General features: G+C 42.5%; 1 protein-coding gene across 1 annotated transcript; it reads left to right on the top strand.

The window, feature by feature from the left end:
* Window positions 1-578: 578 nt before the first annotated feature.
* On the top strand, window positions 579-2,384 carry LOC131632635 (uncharacterized). Its single transcript, XM_058903381.1, has one exon. The coding sequence runs from the start codon at window positions 579-581 to the stop codon at window positions 2,382-2,384; it is 1,806 nt and encodes a 601-aa protein (XP_058759364.1).
* Window positions 2,385-15,981: the final 13,597 nt, after the last annotated feature.

Here is a 15,981-nt window from a genome sequence, read left to right as displayed (position 1 = left end):
CTCCCGTAGCTCTTGCTACGATCGAGTTGATGTGGGGTACCACAACTGGGCGAGGTTCTTTCATGGAACACTGTGTCTGGCACTCTTGTTGCCTCAAACACTTTGTACCCCATGGGAACTATAGACCCCAGTGACCATTAGGGACCACCTGTCCGTGTCTAGAATTCATACCCGTGAGTTTTGGGGAGGGACAGGATACTAACCTTCATCATACCCGGATTTCCATTTTGCAATCTGAAGTCGAAATTTTGAACCTGTTACAATCAGTATTACCCAGATGTTCAGAGTTGCGAGGGACATTCAGTCTCTCACCACATCATACACATGACACATCATGCTATTGCATTCACCTCACTTCATTCGCGGAGAATCTTAAAATCTATTTCTAAAGAAAAAAGGAAAGAAAAGAAAAAGAATATATACACACCTTTTTGCAAAAAATAGGAAAGAAAAAGAAAAAAGAAAAGGAATAATGAAAAGATTTTAGGATTCTCCCAATGAAATGCATTCCACCACATCATTTAACATGCATGTTCATTTATTTTCAGGAACTTTTTGGCTTTGTCTCCGACTAACACATGGCTCCACCACTGAAGACTGGCAAGCGCAATTACTCTTATTCTTTTGTGAACCCTAATCTGAAGTCTGTTGAGTGTTTGGCAAAGAAGATCACACCGGATGAGTCAACCAATTTCCGAGAAAAATATGGGTACATTCTGAGCCTCCTCAAGATGCCATTTACCAAGGATGAGCAAGAAGGAGTTCACACTTTGCTTCAGTTCTATCATCCTTCCCTCCGTTGTATCGCATTCACTGATTATCTTTTGGCCCCTACCTTGGAAGAGTATTCGTCATTCCTTGGCATTCCTGTTGGGAAAGAGGTACCTTATTATAGCGCCATGAAGGCCCCTGATTCCATTGAGATTGCTAAGGCTCTTTATTTGAGCAAGTCAGTCGTGGAGGCAAATCTCACCAAGAAAGGAGGTTGTCATGGTTTTCGTATGGAGTTTCTGGTTAAAAGAGGTTGTGATGCTGCTGAAGCCAAAGAGTGGGACACTTTTAGAGCTATCCTGGCTCTAAGTATCTATGGTATTGTGATGTTCGCAAATGTACCTGACTTTGTTGATATGAATGCCATCCACATATTCATTCTGCAGAACCCCATTCCTACGCTTCTGGGGGATGTTTTTCATTCCGTTCATCATCGTAATGAGCAGAAAGGAGGTTTGGTTAGATTCTGTGCTCCGCTGCTATACCGTTGGTTCAGATCACATTTGCCGGAACGTGGAGCTTTTGTTGATAATAGGTACACATCCAGATGGGCTGATAGAATCATGGGGCTTAGAGCTAAGGACATTGTCTGGTACAACCGATCCTTGGACCATATGGAAGTTGTTATGAGTTGTGGGAAGTTCAAGAATGTGCCTCTCATGGGCATCAGAGGTGGGATCAATTACAATCCTATCCTGGCTAGAAGAACATATGGATACGCTTTCATTAGTCCTCCTGAACAAGCAGAGATTGCTGAGAATATTTATTATCATTCAGCCACCAATGTTGGGCAAATGGCGGAAGCTGCGCAAGCCTGGAAGAATATTTGCTGGAGAGATAAGAAGTATTTTGGTCAAAGAGACTGTGCGACTTATAAAGACTATACTGAGTGGGTTGAAGTTGTGGCCAACACCCAAGGGATGCCCTTCCCTCCAAAAGATCCTTTGTATCCTCCTGCTGGTGTACAACCCGACATTGTCTCCATGCCTTGTTATAATCAGACTGTGGAGCAGAATCGGAAATTGACTGAACAAATGGAGACGATGCAGGTTAAGATGAATACTGATAGGCAAGAGAAGCTTTCTGCCCTTCATAAGCTGAAAATGAGAGAGATAGAGCTTGAAGAATTGTATGCTAGAGGAAGTACTTCTCAGAAAAGGTCAAGGGTGACCATGGACTCTAAATCTGCTAAATCTCAAGAGAGGGAGATCAAAGAGCATTATGAGGATCAGTTGGCGGAATTGACAAAGAGGCTCCAAATCCAAACTGATATAGCCAAATCAGAGAAAGCCCGTCGAAAGAAAGCAGACAAGCTCCTTCTGGAACGTCAGGCAAAGATTGAGGGGTGTTATGAAGAGATTCGCAAGTTGAAGGGTCGAATGGAGGAAAAGGGCCAAAGTGATACTCAAGCTCAAGAGGAGGCCAGAGGTTGGGAATTGAGAAGCCGTTACTTGGAGACCATGCATTTCAGGAAGGACCTATTGATTCAAGAAGTTGTTAAAAGACCAACCCATGCTGAGACCAAAAAGCTGTTTGAAGAAATGAAAGCTTGGAGCTATAAGAACATTGGAGATAGCCCACTTCGTCATTTGGACATGGGAGATCCTGCTTAGTATTGGTTTTTGTTATAGAATCACCACCAGTCTTGTTGGATGGGATTCTTATTTCCATTTTATGTATTGTTGGCTCATGAGAGCAGAATATTTTGTACTTCAAACATGGTTGTGGAATTAATGGATTATGGTTGTTTATCTTGGTTGCGCTTCGTTATTTCTCCGTTATCTTGTGTTGTTGGTTTGAGACAAAGCTAAAAAAGTCTTGGAAATAATAAAACATGCACACATGCACCCATGCACTCATATCATACTGCATTTTCAGGTTTTCTATCAGATTCTAATTGGGGTCCCTTCCAACAACAGATTTCTTTTCCGACGACGAAGCTGACTTTCTTACATCCTTACCGCACCAGGAGCAACGAGAGAATCATGGATCAATTTGAACAGAATCAAGCTGCCCTCCGTAGGGATATGGATGTTATGGGGGAAAGAATGACCCAACTTATGGAGACTCTTCATGTCGTTGTCCAAGGACAAGAAGAGCTCAGAAAGAGCGTTGCTGGGCTGATCAAAGATACTCCTACCAATTCTGATGATGGAGGGGTGAAAACTAAAGAGATTCCTGTTGAGGGGATAACAAAAGTAGTGGATGACCACCACGAGGTTATTGACCTTGAACATGATCTTACTGCTGAGTTGACCGAGACTGCTAAGATGTACCAAGCTCTTGAAGAACGCCTTAAGGCCGTTGAGGTTGCTAAAACTTCGAGTTTCAACACTGCTGCTATGTGCTTGGTACCTGGGATTGTTATTCCCCCGAAGTTCAAAGTGCCAGATTTTGATAAGTACAAGGGAGTTACCTGCCCAGAGACTCACATTCGTTCTTACTGCCGTAAGATGGCCGCTCACGCTGAGAACGAACCTCTGCTTATGCATTTCTTCCAGGATAGTCTCACTGGAGCCCCATTAGAGTGGTATATGAAGCTCGAGAGGTCTAATGTTAGTACTTGGGGAGAACTTGTTGATGCCTTCTTGAAACAATACCACTACAATACTGCTATGGCTCCTAGCCGCGCACAGCTGCAAAATATGTCACAGAAATCTGAGGAGTCTTTTAAAGAATACGCCCAGAGGTGGCGTGAACTTGCTTCCCGTGTCCAACCTCCTCTCTTGGACCGCGAGTTGATTGATTTGTTTATGGGAACTCTGAAAGGGCCGTATCTTCAGCACATGGTTAGCAATACTTCTCCTTCCTTTTCGGATGTGGTCATCATTGGTGAGAGAGTTGAGAACTGTGTCAAAGCTGGTACCATTCAAGGTGTTACTAGTCCTAGTACCTCAAGTGGTAATGGTAAGAAGCCGTATTCTGGGTTTGTGAGGAAGAAGGAAGGTGAGACTAGCACTGCTTCTGTTGACCAAAGCCGAGCCCCTGCTTATTCTGCTGTTCCACCTCCTTATTATCCGATGCCTTATGCTGTTCCTGGTCCGTATGTCCCTCAAGCATATGCTGCTGCCCTTCCACAACCATGGATGGCACCTCAACAGCCTTTCGTGCCACAACAACAAGCCGCTGCTCCTCAGAATCGCCAACAGAATCCTAGGCCTCAAGGTCAGAGAGGTCCACAGAGGCAAAGATACCCTGACAGGCGTATATATCCGGTTCCCATGCCGTATGCTCAGCTTCTCCCCCAGTTGCTTGCTGGTCAATTGGTACAACTCCGTGAACTTGGACCTCCACCTAGTCCTCTCCCTCATGGTTATGATGCTAATGCTCGATGTGAATTTCATTCAGGAGCCCCGGGCCATACTATTGAAAAGTGTAGAGCATTAAAGTACAAAGTTCAGGATCTCCTTGATGACAAACTTATCTCGTTCGCCCCTACTGGTCCTAATGTGCAGAATAATCCTATGCCTCCTCATGCTGGTGCGACCAATGCTATTGAGTTATGTGATGATCAGATCCTAGTAAATGATGTTAATGAGGTAAGGATGCCGCTAGCAGTTGTCAGAGAATATCTTATGCAACAAAAGGTTTTGTGTGAGCTACATGACTACTGTTTGCAATGTTCTTCTAACCCTGAGGAATGCACTAGGTTGAAAGAAGAAATCCAGAAACTAATGGATGAAGGTGTTATTAGGGTGGAAAAGGTTGTTTCCAGTGAAGATGTGGCTACTCTAGAGATACCTTACTATCCTGCTGAGGTGTCAAAGAATCAGAGTACTCCTTTGGTCATTCGTGCTCCGAGTACTCCCTTGGTCATTCAGGCTCCGAGGACTCCGTTAGTTATTCAGGTTCCAAATATTCCTTCGACTCCTTCAACCTCGTCTATTGTTCCCTCTCCTGTGAATGATTCTAAGGCTGTTCCTTGGAGTTACAATGCCGTGTATATTCGAGGTAAGAAGTTTGACTGTCCTCCAGTGGGTACTTCGAGTATCACAAATGTTACTGGCACTAGTGGTATTACCCGTAGTGGTCGGATCTTTGCTGCCCCTCCTCCGCCTCCTAAAGAGACCAATAAAGAGGTTGGTGCACAAGCAAAAGGAAAGCAAGCTGCTGTTGATCCTCCTGTAACACGTAATGCACAAGATGCCGAGCAACTCTTGAAGATCATTAAGAAAAGTGATTACAAAGTGATTGACCAACTTGATCAGACCCAAGCCAAGATCTCCATCTTGTCTCTCTTGGTGCATTCTGAAGCTCATCGTGATGCTCTGATGAAAGTTCTGGCTTCCGCTCATGTAACTCAAGATATTACCGTGCCTCAGTTTGAGTTTCTCTGATGATGAACTTCCACCTGAGGGTAGGGCACATAACAAAGCGTTGCATATCTCAGTCAAGTGTCTGGATGCTGTGTTGTCTCGAGTTCTAATTGATACAGGTTCTTCTCTTAATGTGATGCCCAAGACTACGTTGTTTAAGCTGAGTATGGATGGGGTTATGATGAGACCGTGTACAATGAGTGTCAGAGCGTTTGATGGTTCTAGAAGGTCCGTAGAAGGGGAAATTGATCTGCCTGTCTTGATTGGTCCTCACATGTTCTATATTGCCTTCTATGTTATGGATATACGTCCTTCATACACTTGCCTCTTGGGTCGTCCTTGGATCCATGCTGCTGGGGCTGTGACATCTACCCTCCATCAGTGTTTGAAATTTGTTGTGAATGACAAGATTGTTGTGATCACTGGTGAAGAGGATTTGATAGTCAATAATCTGGCGTCATACCGTTATGTTGAAGTGGAGGGAGAGATACAAGAGACGCCTTTTCAGGCCCTAGAGATTGTGTCGGTTGATAAACTCCCCGTGGTTGAGAATAAGAAAGAACTCGGAGCATCCCTCTCGTCTCTGAATGATGCTAAGGCCTTCTTAGAAGCTGGCACTCCCCATGGTGCCTGGGGCAAACTGATTGATGTTCATGAGAAGCGAGACAAGTATGGCCTTGGGTATCAACCATCTTCTTCTACTCAGCTCAGCATAATTCCTGGAAAGAAGGTGATTCCCCCCATTTCTCAAGTGTTCGTCAGTGCAAGCACCAGTTCCGAAAGTCAGGTTCTCGCCGTGGATGATGATGATGAAGAAGATCTCTCCAGATTCATTTGCCATGCTGCGCCTGGACAGGAGCTCAACAATTGGACTATCTTGGACATCCCCAAAGTCACTTTTATGGAGATGTAATTTTCTTGTTTCGATAAGTCATATGCTTCGCCCTAAGCATTTTGACTGCTTGTATAAAGAAGGGCCCCCATGTTGTTTCAATTTGTTTAATATTGAATGAAAATCATATTTTCGCATGCAATTACTGTTCCATTTCTTTCATTTTTGTTTTTACTTTAAAAACTTTTTCAAAAAATGGCAAAGCTTTTTCTTTTTTCTTTTTATGTGATGCATTCTAAGGCATAAATCATCCATCGTGCAGATCTGGCTCGAATTCCATCAAAAATGATAATGTTACAGTTCCACGTCTTAATATCCTTGAGAATCCAATTGACCAAGCTGATGAGGATAATGGGGAAGATTGTGAAGTCCCCGAAGAATTGGCAAGACTTTTGAGACAAGAGGAGAAATCTATTCAGCCACATCAAGAAGCAATAGAAATCATCAACCTCGGTTCAGAAGAAGCGAAGAGAGAAGTCAAGATAGGGGCCGCTTTGCAAAGTGATGTCAAGAGAAGGTTGATTGAGTTGCTTCGAGAGTATGTTGATATCTTCGCCTGGTCATATGAAGACATGCCTGGTCTAGACACGGATATAGTTATGCACAGGTTACCGCTCAAACCAGAATGTCCGCCTGTAAAGCAGAAACCACGAAGAACTCGACCTGATATGGCTTTGAAAATCAAGGAGGAAGTTGAAAAATAGTTGAAGGCTGGTTTCTTATCTGTCTGCGAGTATCCTCCTTGGATTGCAAACATAGTACCTGTTCCTAAGAAGGACGGAAAGGTACGCATGTGTGTCGACTACCGAGATTTGAATAGGGCAAGTCCGAAGGATGATTTCCCTCTGCCTCATATTGATGTGCTAGTCGACAACACTGCTCAGTATTCGGTATTCTCCTTCATGGATGGTTTTTCTGGCTATAATCAAATAAAAATGGCTCCTGAAGATATGACCAAGACTACCTTTACTACTCTGTGGGGTACGTACTGTTATAAAGTGATGCCTTTTGGTCTTAAGAATGCTGGTGCAACATATCAACGAGCAATGGTGACTCTTTTCCATGACATGATCCATAAAGAGATTGAGGTGTACGTCGATGATATGATTGCAAAATCCCAAACTGAGGAGGAACACCTGGTATATCTTGAGAAACTGTTTGCTCGTTTGCGTAAATTCAAGTTGAGGCTTAATCCAAACAAGTGCACTTTTGGAGTGCGATCTGGAAAGTTACTTGGATTCATTGTGAGCCAACGAGGGATTGAGGTCGACCCTGATAAAGTAAGAGCAATACAGAACATGCTAGCACCAAAGAATGAAAAAGAAGTTCGAGGGTTCCTTGGGAGATTGAATTACATAGCCAGGTTCATTTCTCACCTCACTGATACTTGTGAACCCATCTTTAAGCTGCTGCGCAAAAATCAAGATATCCGTTGGGATGATCATTGTCAGGAAGCCTTCGAAAAGATCAAGCAGTATCTCCAAGAGCCACCAATTCTCATGCCTCCGGTTCCTGGGAGGCCGCTTCTTATGTACTTAACTGTGCTTGAAGGATCTATGGGGTGTGTGCTGGGCCAACATGACGAGTCTGGTCGAAAAGAGTGCGCCATTTATTACCTGAGCAAAAAGTTTACCGATTGTGAATCTCGCTACTCACTACTCGAGAAAACTTGCTGTGCTTTGGTATCGGCTGCTCGCCGACTGAGGCAGTATATGTTGACTCACACCACTCTATTGATCTCCAAAATGGACCCGATAAAGTACATCTTTGAAAAACCGGCTCTTACAGGAAGACTAGCCCGATGGCAAATGCTTTTATCAGAATACGACATCCAGTATGTCACACAGAAGGCCATCAAAGGAAGTGTCCTTGCAGATCATCTGGCTCATCAGCCATTAGAAGAGTATCAGTCAATGAAGTTTGACTTTCCTGATGAAGATATCATGAAACTAGATGATAATGAAGGACCCGAACCAGGGGAGCGATGGACTCTCACGTTCGATGGTGCATCAAATGCTATGGGCCATGGTATTGGGGCAGTTTTGACTTCTCCTCGTCAAACTCACATCCCTTTCACAGCTAGAATATGCTTTGATTGCACGAACAATGTCGCGGAATACGAAGCTTGCATAATGGGTCTCGAAGCAGCCATTGATATGAGAATCAAGATCCTTGAGGTTTATGGGGATTCTGCCTTGGTTATACATCAAGTGAGAGGTGATTGGGAGACACGACACCCCAATTTAGTTCCTTATAAGGACTATATCTTGGAGTTGCTTCCCGCCTTCGAGGCAATCACTTTCAATCACATCCCCCGAGAGGAAAACCAATTGGCAGATGCTTTGGCTACTTTGGCGGCAATGTTCAGAGTTAGCTCCCCTAAAGAAGTGCCAGACATAACGATCCTCCGTTACAAAGAGCCTGCCCATGCATTCCCTGCTCATTGTCTCACTACCGAAGATGTGTATGATGAAAAGCCATGGTATTACGACATCAAGAGGTACGTTGAGAAGCAAGAGTATCCCGAAGATGCTACGATTGGTGATAAGCGAACGCTTCGAAGGTTAGCATCCAAATTCTTCTTGTCAGGAGACGTCCTGTACAAAAGAAACTATGATTCAGTTTTGCTCAGATGCGTGGATAGACACGAAGCAGAATTGATCATGCGGGAAATTCATGAAGGATCTTTTGGAACTCATTCCAGTGGACATTCTATGGCCAAAAAGATCTTGCGAGCAGGATATTATTGGATGACGATTGAAAGTGATTGTTATGTGTATGTGAAGAAATGTCACAAATGTCAAGTGTATGCTGACAGAATCCATGTTCCTCCAACTCCTTTGAATGTTCTGACATCACCTTGGCCCTTTGCTATGTGGGGCATAGACATGATCGGACGGATAGAGCCGCAAGCTTCGAATGGACACAGATTTATTCTTGTTGCTATCGACTACTTCACCAAATGGGTTGAAGCTGCTTCTTACAAGAATGTAACCAAGCAAGTCGTTACTCGCTTCATCAAGAAAGAGATCATATGCCGATATGGGGTTCCAAACAAGATCATCACTGATAATGGGTCTAATCTTAATAACAAAATGATGGCAGAGTTGTGTGAAGAGTTCAAGATTGAACATCATAATTCATCACCCTATCGGCCAAAGATGAATGGCGCAGTCGAAGCTGCTAACAAGAATATAAAGAAGATTGTCCAGAAAATGGTTAGAACGTATAAAGATTGGCATGAGATGTTGCCATTTGCTTTGCATGGCTATAGAACTTCTGTCCGTACTTCAACTGGGGCAACTCCCTTCTCTCTTGTCTACGGCATGGAGGCCGTACTACCTGTTGAAGTGGAAATTCCTTCATTGAGAGTCTTAATGGACGCCAAACTCGATGAAACGGAATGGGTTCAAACGAGGCTTGATCATCTCAATCTAATTGAGGAGAAACGCTTATCTGCTATCTGCCATGGCCAGTTGTATCAAAAGAGGATCAAGAAGGCGTATGACAAGAAGATTCGGCCTCGAGAATTCCACACAGGTGACCTAGTCGTAAGGAAGATCTTGCCAATTCACACTGATCCAAGGGGCAAATGGACTCCCAACTATGAGGGACCATACATTGTGAAGAAAGCATTTTCAGGTGGTGCTTTAATCCTGACAAAGATGGATGGGGAAGACGTTCCGCTTCCGGTCAATTCAGACTCAGTCAAAAAATACTACGCATAAAAGACCCGCTAGGTCGACGTACCTAGGCAAAAATAAGGGCATCCCGGCAAACCAAAAGGGTTTGGGCAAAAATTAGGGATAAAACAAAAAAAAATAAATAACCCGCTAAGTTGAAAACCTGAAAAGGCGACTTAGGCAAAAAGGGGCATCCCGCTGGGTTGAAAACCCGAAAGGGCGATCCAGGCAAAAGTTAGGGATCAAAAGCGAGAGGCTGTAGTCTGAATATCTTTCACAAAGACCACTATACGCCCTTGGCAGAACGGACAGATCAATCCAACCATTACCCTTCTGAAGCAAAGCATTGAGAGGATCGAGGATATGTGAACTGTAGCAATATCAGTTTTAGTGGAAACCCGAGCATTTCTCTTTGCCATTTTGCTCTTTGCATTTGTATTTTCTTTTTCGCAACTACCTCATTTAGGAGTTGCTTCCTTGTACAGAAGCCTATTCACAGGCGCTCCATCAATAAAATGATCTTTTGATGCAAAAGCTTTCTTTCTCTCTTTTTATTTTCACGCATGCGAGATGTGATTTAATTCGTTATTAAACATTGCACTGAAAGCATGGGGGGCAATAATCATAAAATCAAAACGAAACATGATGTTACATAAACATAAAAGTGCTCTAAGGGGCGCCATCTGCATCCAAACGTTGTTTTCTGTACAGGTTGCAGGTTCTAGCCACCATCTTGGCTCATGATATGTCACAAAGGTCATCATCATTCCACGTGAAAGTTCCAAAGTATAATTCGTCAGTACTGGTAAGCATGGAGCGCCTGAAAAGGTCCATATCCCTCTTCAATCTGGCAGACGAAGAATGGTCCCCCAAAGAACTCATGATTCACCAAGCAGTGTAGGATGTAAGGAAAGTCGAGTAAAGTCACTTCCTCCCCAGCAAAGCTATGTTCTAACCCTCCACACAGCTGCCAATAATCTGTGGCACTATGAGGTTTCCAACGCCCATCCGCAACGGCGTTTCAAGACAACAAGCAGCGGACCCCAATGATCTTGCTCCCCTGTCACTAATGCCTTTATTTGGCACTTTGCATATAGAATTCATCGCATATAACATTGCATCCTCAAAAGCGTAGCATATCCGTCAAAGTGGATCATTACGCCATAGAAAAATTCAAGCATGCATACAAAGCATAAGCCAGATAGTACAAATCATCACTCAATCAAGCCAATGGTGAATCCTCACAGAAGTTGTCACCCGTATAAACTTCACTTGATATCTGCTACTCCATCACAAATCTCTTCCAGCCATGGTGCCGATACCTGGTATCCCAATCCCCAGTAATTCAATCTACCAGACTCCTCAAACACTCGTCTGTGTCATTCCTTCGATACGCGTCTGTATCTCCTTTTGATGCTCGTCTGTGTCATTCTTTCGATACTCGTCTGTATCTTCTTTTGATGCTCGTATGTGTCATTCTCTCGATACTCGTCTGTATCTCTTTTGATGCTCGTATGTGTCATTCTTTCGATACTCGTCTGTATCTCCTTTTGATGCTCGTCTGTGTCATTCTTTCGATACTCGTCTGTATCTCCTTTTGATGCTCGTCTGTGTCATTCTTTCGATACTCGGCTGTACCTCCTTTTGATGCTCGTATGTGTCATTCTTTCGATACTCGTCTGTATCTCCTTTTGATGCTCGTATGTGTCATTCTTTCGATACTCGTCTGTATCTCCTTTTGATGCTCGTATGTGTCATTCTCTCGATACTCGTCTGTATCTCCTTTTGATGCTCGTATGTGTCATTCTTTCGATACTCGTCTGTATCTCCTTTTGATGCTCGTATGTGTCATTCTTTCGATACTCGTCTGTATCTCCTTTTGATGCTCGTATGTGTCACTCCTTCGATACTCGTCTGTATCTCCCTCAAAAACAATTGCCAATGTCACTTTATCTTTCTGTCAAACCTACTCCTCTCCCAATCATTTCCATGTAAATATCAATCCCTTTGAGAACCTTGTGTTGGCACCTTGGCTACGTTACAAGTTACTCACTGTAAATATTTCCATCAGGAGAATAAAAATTCTCTTTCCCCAGCAGATATCAAAACAAAAACAAGGATAACACTTACACCATCTTCTCTTCAGGACAAATTTCTGGTCTTGGTATTTAATCTTCTTCCACCTCGAATGTTCGAAAGGCTAACGCCAATCTCACCTTCCGGTTTAAGATGATTAAATAGGGGCAGCTGTCATACCCCAAATTTGTCCTACCCTGCAACTTCTAACTGGCTTAGGCTTTGCATTCATGTACATACGTCATTTAGGTCATAATCCATACCCATGCATTCATATCATTGGTACCATTCAAAAGGGTAGCAAAGAAAGAGCTCTATTGCAAAGAAGTTTGATCAGAGAATGAGAAAACTGAGGTATAATCATGTGGCCCTATGTTCGTTGAAGTCCTCCTGGATTGGGGTGTCTCTCTGCTTCAAATCAGGGAATTGATTAGAAGGTACAAGCTCGCAAATCATCTGGTTCTTTAAATCAGGGTTTCTTTGACCAAAGTCAACCAGTTGACTTTCTGGTCAACATTTAATCAGAAGTGGCTTCTATGTGTGGAAAACTTCTCATACTGACTGTGTGGATGTGTTTGTTTGACTGGATGTGAGTGGAAGAGATTTAATCGGGAATTTCATCAATAGTCGGAAAAATCGGAACAGTTGACTTTTGGGTCAAAATCGGGAAAATTATTCAAATATTGACTTTTGGTGGAAAATTAATCAAGAAAAGTCGAAGAATGGATAAAATCGGGAGTTCGGCAAAAAGTTGGAAAAAAATAGAAAAAAGACATTCCAACACTTAGAAAAATTTTTGATGTCTTAAATCTTGTTGAGCAGTCCACTTCAGCACCAGATTACACGTGGCAAACGACATTTTTCGGAGAAATTTCCAACATCAAAGTTGTTCCTCTCATGGAGGAGAACAACTTTGTAGTTGGACACTTTTTCATTTGAAGCTTGTATAAAGAGTTAGAGTGGTGTGAAGTTGCTGGAAACTCATTTGAATCAAGTCACATTCCAGGTCACCAGTCAGGTCATGACCTGGCATTTTCACAAACACATGGCATGCCAAATCTCCAGTCATTTTTAGAGCTGTACAGAAGTGATGTGAACGCAAACTTGGTATCATTCTCTTCTTTGCCATGTCATCTATCCATAGAAACAAGAATTGGGACAATTGAGCAAATATTGAGTGAGATACAAGCCTTCAAAGTGGTGCCCCAACCCTGACCAAATTCTGCAGGCAGCCATGACACAGAATTCTGGGCACGCAACGCATTTCAGCAAACACGTGGTGGGCCAAATGTCAAGGCCTATTTCTTCCTCCACAAGTCTCTATCTTAAACAAGCCCAGTTCTAAGCTACTCCTTGCCATGTCCTCTATCCAATGAGACCAATATCACTGATTTTGGACATGTATTGATCGAGATAGAGAGGCTCAAAGTACCACCCTTGCAGAGTCACGTTCTGGCCATACGCAGGTGACAGCAAGCTGCTGGGCGTGTGCAGTGGTATTTGCATGAATTCAAGGCTATTTTTCTCATACTTCTAAGCCTTATTCTGAGATATTTTCAACACCAATCTTGTTCTATCCCATGCCCTCTTCGATATGACACCATTCTTGCATCATTTAACAACCCATGGTTCGAGATATAAGTGTTCAAAGTAGGCACCACAGCATGAAGGAAAAAGAGTAAAACAACACACAATTGCACTATACACACATTAAAGTCCCACATTGGAAAAATGAGAAAAAGTGTGCTGCAAGTCCCACATTGGAAAAATGAGAAAGAGGTATTGCAAACTAGTTCAAGTCCCACATTCAAGAATTGTGAATCACAAACCAATGGTTGGCCATATAAATAGAAACCCATACACTTCATTCTCACTCACTTCCACTCTTCACTATATCACCACATAACTCTCTCTCTCTCTCTCTCTCTCTCTCCCTCTCTCTCTCTCTCTCTCTCCCTCTCTCTCTCTCTCTCTCTCTCTCTCTCTCTCTCTCTCTCTCCCTCTCTCTCTCTCTCTCTCCCTCTCCCTCTTCTCCCTCTCTATCTCTCCACCGCAATTACCTTCACCACCACAACAACCACCATTGCAGCCACCTCTAACCAAGCTTTGAGTCATCTTCAAGATCCAAAATCGTCGGCTCCTCTCAGTATATTGATCCAAGAATTGCTCGGTTTGCAAGTAGAGCAAGCTAACATCATCATCTTCGTCAAGGTCCGGATTCACCGAGGGAAATTTGCGGCTCTTTGAAGATACACTCAAGATTCGCTTCAGGTGCGTTTCTGTTTAATTCATAGAGTAAAGCACATGCTATAGTTCATATCATCATATTTGCAATGTGTGTGATGCGGTTTACACGTGAGTCTTGAACTGGTTGTGTCTCCTTTGGTATAATGTTTGTTTGAATGCAATAATGGTATGTCTGAATGCTGTGAGTGGTAGGAATCGTGTTGTTGTGCTCAACATCGATTTTAATGGAGTTTTGTTCGGTAGCTTCTTTAAAGGAATTTGATTCGGTTTGCATGATAGAGTTAAAATTAGAGGAAACTGAGCTTAAATTCGGATCCGGCATGAAATTTCGAGTTGAGAGGTGGTGTCTTTTAAATTTTCTGGGCAACTTTTGGTTAGCTCCGGCGACCGGAGCGTCGGAGGAGATGACCGGTGAGAGCATCTCCGGCGCTGCATGCATATTTTTTCCGGTCGTGGCATGCGTGTCATCCATGCTTTGGCCCATGCAATACGTCTCTTTTCCCTTCTTGCTGTTTGTTTTAATTGTTTTCAATAAGCTTGGATGAAGAGATATCATGTTGTCGACTTATTATTGGCTGGAGGTTTCATTTTGTTTGTTAGTGATTTAAAATACTAGTGACCCATTGATCCCAGGTCCATATGCATGTCACGTTAAATCCAAATGATGTGCATGTTGGGTAATAAATGAAAACCATGTGAAATAAATGTCATATAAACTGAGGTAAGATGGAGTAATGATAAGAGTGGTGATATTTTGAACAAGTTGGGCCGGCGCACTGTTTTCTTTTCCGCACCCCCTGGTCAGTAGGTCCACGCGCTAGAGATTTAGTTCATACAGAAATGCTTTTTACACCCCCATGCTGTTACTAATAAATAATAAAAATTGGTTTTTCCTTTTTGAGTATTAATTCATTTTTCTTAAATCAAAGTTGATAAAATTGTTTCCTCTTTCTTTTATTGATTGGTTGACTGTTTTTCATTGAATAAAAATCTCCAAAAATTTTGTTCACTAATTAGGATGTTAGTTTTTTATCGACTTTAATTGTTTTTTTAATAGTTTCTTTTAACATACAAAAAAAACCATAAACCAAATAATTTGTTTTCTTAGTGTAATTCAAATTAGACTCATGCATGAACAAAATGGCATAGTTTAGGAACAATTCTCATAATTGTTTGTTTTGGGTTTTGTATAGATTTAATTCTTTTATTTTGTGAATATACCCTTTGTGAATTGTCTAAAGTGCCCTTGGTCTTTAATATCACTTATATCCTTTTAATTGTTTTTCTTCCCCCATTTCTCTTAGAATATTCTTACAACATAGAATTAGAAATAGGCTAGTCTCCCTCTTTTTGCATTCTTTTCTTTTACAACCTTAAAACATTAATAAATACTTGAATAAAATCCCCTAAAAAACACCAACCAAAAACACTTCAAAAAACCTAATAAATGTTCAGACTTAAAACAAAAGTGAGGAAGTGATGCGAGACCTGGTGGTAGGTTCTCGTCGTCATGGAATTACCCTAAAAGACACAAACCAATCATTTCTTTTTCTTTTGCCTGCTTGGCACCTAAGGGCACCGTTATCTCCGCTCCATTGCATCCTAGGTCGATCCCTTATGCAAGAGCGTGAGCGTTAACTCCGCCCAACTAAAAAACACAAAACAAACAGAAAATCGTGAGCCGAGCTACGGTAACTCTGATTCCTGAAAAGGATACGTAGGCAGCGGGGTAGGGCCCGTGCGAGTATAATTCTTTATTTTCCCTACATTCTGCATTCATTTCGCATTTAGGCATAGACATAGTTAGACACCCTTTAGATAGAAACAAACATAGGTGGATACCATCGAGTACGATGGGCGCGAGGGGTGCTAATATCTTCCCCTCGCGTAACCGACTCCCGTACCTTGATTCTCTGGTCGCAAGACCCTGTTCCTTCCTTTGTTAGGTTTCCTGGTATTCCTTTCCCTTATGGGATAAATATATTGGTGGCGACTC

The sequence above is a fragment of the Vicia villosa genome, unplaced genomic scaffold (genome assembly GCF_029867415.1).
Source record: "Vicia villosa cultivar HV-30 ecotype Madison, WI unplaced genomic scaffold, Vvil1.0 ctg.000976F_1_1, whole genome shotgun sequence".
NCBI classification, from domain to species: domain Eukaryota; kingdom Viridiplantae; phylum Streptophyta; class Magnoliopsida; order Fabales; family Fabaceae; genus Vicia; species Vicia villosa.
This window is presented reverse-complemented; position numbering and strand designations above follow the sequence as displayed.

Bases quoted from the DNA above. Each gene is read 5' to 3' on its own strand.
- LOC131632635 (XM_058903381.1), top strand. From the start codon at position 579: ATGGCTCCACCACTGAAGACTGGCAAGCGCAATTACTCTTATTCTTTT.